The sequence below is a fragment of the Eurypyga helias genome, unplaced genomic scaffold, assembly GCF_000690775.1.
Source record: "Eurypyga helias isolate BGI_N326 unplaced genomic scaffold, ASM69077v1 scaffold41571, whole genome shotgun sequence".
NCBI lineage: Eukaryota > Metazoa > Chordata > Aves > Eurypygiformes > Eurypygidae > Eurypyga > Eurypyga helias.
In genome coordinates this window covers 70-8,463 of record NW_010229696.1, presented here as the reverse complement: position 1 = coordinate 8,463, position 8,394 = coordinate 70, and the positions used below count along the sequence as shown (strand labels likewise).

Sequence of the window (8,394 nt, the reverse complement as noted above, 5' to 3'; positions counted from 1 at the left end):
CGATTTGTGACGTTCGCCAGCTACTGCGTAATACTGAGCTATAACCTGCACAAAGACAGAGGAACAGTTCTGAGTTAGTGAAGAGGATTTCCACTTTAAGCAGTAATACATTTGTGTTACTGTATTAAAAGTAGCATGGAAACTATCATGCTATTATTCCTTTGCATGGAAACTATCACGCTATTATTCCTTTGCAAAATCAGCGCTGAATTCCTTCTGCTGTCTGATAAGCAACACAGAAAACGTCCTTCAGTTGACATTCTGCCAATTGGCAGTCATTTAAGTAATGGCAAACTTTTGTTCACATGGGACAGGATTTTATGAACTTAAGCACTGCAGAAAGGAACTCACAAGACCAAAGAAGATTAAACCCATTAAAACCTCCTATGTTGTACAGTACCTTTTTTCTTAGTTTCTTAATTGAAATTTCATTGTCTGGAGCCTGTTTCAGAACAGCTTTGATGGTTCCCTTCCAGTTGAATTTACCTAGAAAGTAATTAGGCATACAACATCATTAGTAAAACAATGTATTTCCAGGTCATCTTCTCTAGTAGGAACCACCCTTCAATCTCCTGATTTTGGAACCAGCTCAGCTACCGCAAGAGTTCATCATTACCTTACTGACCCTACGACAGCGGGGTGTTTTAAGCATCAAGTTGGCTGTTTCTGAAGATTACAGTAGGATAGCCATGAAGAACCAACAGACTACTTGCATAGCTAGGGTCAGGATTGCTGTTACTTAACTTCCAAAGTTCTGAGTTTACTGCGCTTTAAGCAGCAACTCTTGTATACCATAAGAACAGTTGGGAAGATGCTGTCTCCTCACCCGTGCAGCACAGGTGTGAAATGCACACAGCATCCAACTTCAGAGGTCACTGATAGGGACTTTCTCAATAAGCACTCTGTATGTTCATGTACAGACATTCCCCAACATTAAGTGTGTGGGACAAATAGGTTTATCTAAGGATAAACTAACATCAAACACAGCTGAAGTCCAATTTATGATTCACTGTGCAAAACTGGGGATTATGAGAGATACAAAGAGATGTAAGAGAGCTGTTACCCTTTTGCCCCTCAGTGTCGACTAATGTGCATGGCCGCAAGAAAGAGACCTGCTGTGGTGCAACAAACATGCTGAATTCCTGGCTGTCCAATGAAAGCAAGTGTAGCCAAAGGTTGCCAGCACAGCAGGAGCAGCAGATGAGAGAAACAATTCAGCATCAGGTGTTAAGTGTAGCACAGGCTACTTACTCCAGAACAGAGATACATATCTATACCAAGGCACAACTGCTTTCATGACCTGCTGCAAAAGCACCATATTTATATTCTACACTAGGCCTTTTGCAGCATAGTTTTTTTAACTAACAGCCTCCCCTCCCCTTTAAGAATACCTTTATCTGTTCCCATATTTTCTTCATTGCCATTGGTGTCTTCTGTCTCCGCCTCTTCTGAAATGCTTTCAGTTTTCATCCTCTTTGTTGTGATACAAGGTTCCTCTACAGATGGAATTGGATAAACATACACCAAAAATTATAAAGCTAGAAGTTCTGACGTGAATTAAAGTTTCTGTTCTTGTAACGCGAGTTTATAATTGCTAAGAGGTTCATATCTTATAAAAGGACTGTGCAACCACAGTGTTAAAAAATAATTTAATTTATATATATAACGTGACTTGAAAATTCTAAAGTAGATTATTGAGCTTTAATAGGAGAAAGCTCACTTGAGAAAAAGCATCTTGGTCAAAAAAGAATATAAGGTGGAGGATGGATACCTTCTGCATGTTTATGTTTGCGTTTCTTTGCATTTGGTTCCTGTTCTATTTCACTCTGATGGCCATTTCCATTTGTTTCAAATTCATTCTCCAAGCTCTTCTTTCCTTTTTTGGACTTCTTACTTTTTTTTACTTCTGACTGGTTTTCTATTTTCAAGTCTTTTTTCTCCTTCTTTTTGTTCTTTTGTCTCTCTTCTTTCCGTTCTCTCTTACTCTTTTTCCTCTCAATTTTATCATCTGTAACTCCATTTTCTTCTGCCATTTCTTTTTCCCCAGTTTCTGCAGACTGCTCCTCTTTCTTCTGTTGTGGTTTCTCTTGTTTTTCACTTGAAATCTGTTGTTGAAAGACAGATTATTACAGCTTTTATATGCCTTCTTTCATATCGCAACTTTTCTCTACTAGATCATTCACAAACACTAATATCCTCAGTTCAGGAAATTGTTTACAGGTGTTGACACCAGTTATCTGAGAAATAGCACCGACTGGCCGATTCTTCTTTTAATTAGCCTAAATGCTAATTACCTTAACGTCACGGAAAAAATGTTACTTAGAATACAGATAATTTCTATCTGAAATAATTGTCTATGTGTTTGGTTTTTTTTTTTTTCACAGAAAACCATTCTGTGAATGGTTTGGGTTGGAAGGGACCTTAAAGACCATCTAGTTCCAACCCCCCTGCCATGGGCAGGGACACCTTCCACTAGACCAGGTTGCTCAAAGCCTCATCCAGCCTGGCCTTGAACACTTCCAGGTATGGGGCATCCACAGCTTCTCTGGGCAACCTGTTCCAGTGCCTCACCACCCTCTCTGTGAAGAATTTCTTCCTGATATCCAATCTAAATCTTTGCTAATATTTGTTAAATGTAATTAAGGAAAAGAAAACTCTTTAATTTACACAGACAAAAATAGAGCATATTACAGCAAGATACAGAGCCTTTTCCCAAATCTACAGCCTTTAAGTAATATCCTTTGCTTTGCCATCCAGTTCCCTGTCTTGGGATATGCCTGGGACAACAAACTATTGCTGCAGTTCGTCAACAAAAGCAGTACTAGTGGTTTTAGTTGGACTTTTCTCCCTTTAACATGTGTGGTTTTCTTTTAATGTTCAAAGGTGTGTTGAAACAACCTGAGCAAGAATTTAACTGCAATGCTATATTCTATGGGAAATTTAAATTGTTTACTTGTGTTTAAATAAAGTAATTGTTAACATTCAGTATTATTTTTTTAAATCAGTTTAAGTAAAAAGGGAACTGTTTATGGCTTTAGTGAAGTGGTACTGACTCAGAATTAATGTTCCAGCAGACAGTGTACTTGATATTCAGTGCCCAGAGTTTATGCTATGTGCATATCCTTAAAAGAAATTTACTTCTTCCTTTCCTGGCTCTTATATTTTTATTCTTCAGGAAAACTACAAACAGATTTAACAGGAATCATCAAATCAGGAACACAAAGCACGATCAACAAGGGATTAATGTCGAAGTTGTATCTGCATTCCTCCTCGAAAGAAGCTGGGGGGAGAACAATCTCTACATCAACAGAGAAGTGAAGCTTCTCTAACAGCTTACCAGTAACAGATGTGAACAACCAAAACAACACCCTACCAAAACATGCTGAGCTGGTACTGACACAACAAAGAATTAGGGGCTGAGAAAAAAGGTCAGTGGGAGAAATTTGCACTACAAACTGGAAAATCTCAACCATCTCTGCTAATAAAACAGGGAAACCAGGTGCTGTTAATTCCCACTCCAATATGCATTAATTTGAGGGCAATAAAGTTCTGAAAATGGAGGGGGGGTTTCTTCCTTCTTAGTGTGTGGTAAAAGATTGAAACCAAAGGTAGTGTTTTTCCCTCTCCCTGTGTACTAATAGCATAGAATGGATTTGAGATAGCCTTCTGATGCCTACAGCGTGTCACTATGTCCAGGTCCTTAATCACAACCTGCCCAGTATGCACAGCTACTTCAGCAAAACTAGCAATTTTGTGTAGGAATATTACGTTATAACCTAATCCACTGGAACAATGACAGACAGTGTTTCTGCTAACATCTACAACTGGAGTCTGAAAGGTTTTCCTTCAGCATTTTTGACTGCATTCCTGTTGTACCTCTAACTTAACTTACATTTCTGGTCGCTTCAGAGAAAATATCCCACACCTGGTCTTGCAAAGTGCTGTCAGTAATTCTCAAACTGTTCTTCATCCAGTTCTGTGCAGGAAAGAAACAATAACTGAAAAGGTGCATCTCTGATTTTTTTTTTATTATTATTACTGTGTATTTGGTGCTTGGTTTTATTTTTCATTTAAGAATCTAATCACTTTTTTCTGATTAACATCTGGTTAGATGTTTACTCTCCAAGAATCTCGTAAACCTGTGTGCTGAATTGTTTCATGCACTGCCTATGTACTGTTACAAGGCCATACTCAGCCTCTCATCTGCCTCACCAGCAGCAATCCAGACGAGGGAAATACCTAGAAAAGATTATGCTTAAGGTCTGAATACAGCTGGTTATGTTAATGTCCTACCAAACCTTCTGACTGTTCCCATGAGTGAAAACATTAAGGATCTGATCTTATTTATTTGGGTACCGGGCAGATGGTCACACTCCTTAATGGCTACCTTAGTTTATTACAGAAAAGTAAAATTTAAGCAAGTATTTCAATGCAGGAAATACTGGAGTATTGCAGGAGTCTGCTGAAAATGAAAACAAAGCAGTAAATTTCTACTTACTATATGCTCACACTATCAGCAACAGATCAGCTATCAAGAATGCGGAATTCTAAGTAAAACCTAATGTAAAGATTTTTGCATTGCAATGAAAATCCCAGGAAAGCTGCATTAGTAAACTGGAACAATGAACTGCAAAAACTTTTGATCTTCCACTGCAACATATCTTACCAAAAATAAAGAGGCTTCCTGACAATATCACTTTCCCTGATTAGAAGATTAATTCTGTAGGAAAGTGTTCTGACCTTCAGCTCAATAGCAGCGATTTCACTGCAGCGGCATTAGGTTCTGTTTGAGTGCTTTGGAGGTAATCATGATCTTCTCTCAGCCTCAAAATCTGAGGCACAGAACAGGGAAAAAACAACGAGAAAAAAAGGCCAGCTTGTCAGTAATTCTTTACTGACACCACATAAAACACTTGGAATTTACTTTGGCTGTGATACAAAGTTTAGAGAAACATCCAGTCTGGGAGATTCTGTCAGAACACTGAGCAACAGGAAAACTCTCCAAATGGTAACTTGCCTTTACCAGGGAAAAACAAAGCCACAGAAATAAGAATCCTTTAAAAGTATGACTAAGAATTTGAACATTCAATAGAAACTGCAAATAGAAAAAAAAAGGTATTAAAAAAAAGAACAACCCTACACATGGAGATTAAGCTTGAATGCCCAAATAAGCCATTTGTCCCACCTCTGCGAAAAGAGAGTGGCACCTACTAAGAAGTCTATTTTTAAGCTCACTGCATGGATTACTAAAATTATCTCTTAAAACATACCTGAAACTTTACTTTTTTTCTTGGAATATTATCAAAGACACGCATTTGCTCCAGAATGTTCCGCACTTTAGGGCTTATGTTTGGCTTCTTCATTACTTCATGAATTTTCTGAATGAAGTAAACAGCATTAAATCAACAAAGGAGCATAATGATCAAATCATTCATGCAAGGTCTGCAAGTCAGAAAGACATTAGCCAGAAATCACCCTGCACCCATGGACTGTACATCCTGCTCAAGGGAGCTGTTCAATACACACAGGAAAGCCACTAACTTTTGGTATCTGTATGTATACAGTAAGCAGAGTCAAGCAGGACTGCTCACCCATGTTTTCTGCTATAAAAGTTGCAACCTGTAACAAAAACTTTTAAAAGTAAAGTAATTGTGTCACATAGGGGACTCTTGCAGCATAGAATCATCGAATGGTTTGGGTTGGAAGGGACCTTAATGATCATCTAGTTCCAACTCCCCTGCCATGGGCAGGGACACCTTCCACGAGACCAGGTTGCTCAAAGCCTCATCCAGCCTGGCCTTGGACACTTCCAGGGATGGGGCATCCACAGCTTCTCTGGGCAACCTGTTCCAGTGCCTCACCACCCTCTCCAGGAAGAACTTCTTCCCGATATCTAATCTAAACCTCCCCACTTTCAATTTAAACCCATTACCCCTCATCCTGCCGCTACAGACTCCTGTAAAAAGTCCCCCCCAGCTTCCTTGTAGGCCCCGTCAGGGACTGGAAGGCTGCAGTAACATCTGAAATGGCAAGCTTTAAGGTGATCACTGGAGCTCAGACAGATGGTCTTGGGGTTAAAATAGCCAACTCCATGAAAATACCAGAACAATGATCAGCAGCAGTCAAGAAAAAAAGATAGATCAACTGACAAGTATCAGTAAGAAAGGCATAAAGGACACGAAATATCATTATGACAGTAAATCTGTGGTTCATCCATATTCTGAACAGTGTATGTAGCTCTTGTAACCTCATTTCACAAGGATGGAGTAGAACTGGGAAGACTTCAGAAAACCAAAGATATAATTTACATATAAAGACCTGAGCAGGATAGGACTTTTCAGCCTGGAATATAGATGATGACATGGGAAGGGATGCTCCACAGAGGTCCACAAAAGCGTATGCGGCACGAAGAGGGTGGACAATGATCGATGCCAATTGGTATGCAACACCCAGGGAACATCAAACCAAACTAGTAGGAGACAAATTCGAAACCAGCCAAAGGTGTGTTTCTTACCAGGATAAGCAATAGACCTAGCAAGGAATTGCCAAAAGAAAGCTGTGGATATTGGGAAAAAGAGATCTCTGGTTTGTCCAGCATAGCTTGTGTCTTCAAAAATTATGAACAATAGTTATTTATCATATCTCTATGTAGTACAAACCTTACCTGAATCCACTCCTGTTGCTTAGCATCTCCTTTGTTAGTTTTGGCTTCAAAATCCTTTCCACCGTATTTCTGGTCCTCGCTTACACACTTCACGTGTTCCTTATAATCTTCACCCCTGAACATAGGAGATTTTTAACTGCAGTTCACTGAAGTGTTTCAGTCCTTCAAACTATGCAAGACTTAGGAAATCAAGAAACTGAAGTAATAGATGATAGCATCTAACATTTAAACCTCAATACTGTCAACGCACACGTGAGTTTTAACATGTTTCAAGTACATGCTTATAAGAGTGCTGACATCGCTGCCATGCTACAGCCTTCAGTGACAGCAGTATACTGCTGCTTTTATTAATGACTCTATAACTTAGGCACAGCTGTAGATGTAACATATGCACAGCTATTAGTGCTGTTTACTACTCACATCGACACATTTCAAAATTAGAAAAGCAGGTGAAAAATGCTTGCAAAAACCTAATTCCTAAATACAGATATACTAATGCGGTAGTGTAGTTCTGACCAATGTGTAAATGCCCCCCAAAAGGGGATGAATAACATAGATCTTAATCTTTTGTCAGAGAAATATTGAGAAATGTAATCATTATTTGAGGACAATCTTATTTTCTTATACAAATTTTTGTATTTGTATTTTGAAAGCAGACAGTAGCTTTCCTCTGAGTTCTGAGAAGTGACAACCAAATTCGAATTTTTTATGGTATTGCCTGTCTCAGCCTCTCTACAATAGCAGACTAAGTAACAGCTGTTGATGACCAGAAGCTGAAAGCACTGTCCCTTATAACTGTAAAACAAGAAATTGAATCTGTTTACTGTATGGTTTACTTTCAGTCCTCATGGTTCAAATTTGAATGATTAAGCTTGAAATTATTCAAGCTTATTAAGCTTGTCAATTTTTCAATACAAATATGAATTATTCATAGAATCATAAAATCATAGAATGGTTTGGGTTGGAAGGGACTTTAAAGATCATCCAGTTCCAACCCCCTGCCATGGGCAGGGACACCTTCCACTAGACCAGGTTGCTCAAAGCCTCATCCAGCCTGGCCTTGAACACTTCCAGGGATGGGGCATCCACAGCTTCTCTGGGCAACCTGTTCCAGTGCTTCACCACCCTCTCCGGGAAGAATTTCTTCCTGATATCTAATCAAAACCACCCTGGTTTCAATTTAAACCCATAAATTGCCAACCTTAATTCTAATAAACCGTAGGAAAACCTTGTATTTGTGACAACCACTAGAGAGTGAGCAAGGCGATTTCCCATCCTTTACCTACCAGAAATCCTTGCCACAATCCATGCAAGAAAGGCACTGACAGTTTCTGCAGATGTTCACGTGCTTTTCAACTTGTGCTTTCTTCACGGATTCCCCGCACGCGTTGCACGTGAAAACGACCATTCTGGCGAGTGGTCAGTAGACAACCCTATGAAATGGGTTGTCTTTATCCTCCCCAAACAAGCAGGGCCCTAGAAACGTTAAGGAGGAGATCTTAGATGTCCCGCTTGAAAGAAGCGCAGGCACAGCCCTAGAAACACCGTTTTTTCAGCCTTAAAAACCCGTAAGTTTCCCCGCCGGTAAGACGCGCGCAGGCGGCCGAAAAGAGCCGCGCCTAACCGTGCGCCCAGCCAACGCAACATGTGAGCAGTTTGATTCTGCATGTGCAGAACTTCAGTAGGAAAAATTCATGTGGCCCGAAACCTTGAGCACAAGGGAAACCCTC

General features: G+C 39.7%; 1 protein-coding gene across 1 annotated transcript in view; it reads right to left on the bottom strand.

Moving 5' to 3' along the window:
* The window catches only part of LYAR (Ly1 antibody reactive), an 8,197-nt gene extending 106 nt beyond the window's left edge, over positions 1 to 8,091 (bottom strand). Inside the window, 8 exon segments of the mRNA XM_010160493.1 lie at positions 1 to 45; positions 401 to 486; positions 1,392 to 1,496; positions 1,772 to 2,105; positions 3,893 to 3,976; positions 5,271 to 5,378; positions 6,665 to 6,779; positions 7,951 to 8,091. Coding sequence (XP_010158795.1) covers positions 1 to 45; positions 401 to 486; positions 1,392 to 1,496; positions 1,772 to 2,105; positions 3,893 to 3,976; positions 5,271 to 5,378; positions 6,665 to 6,779; positions 7,951 to 8,072 — 999 coding nt within the window. The 5' untranslated portion in view covers positions 8,073 to 8,091.
* Between the last annotated feature and the right edge of the window lie 303 nt (positions 8,092 to 8,394).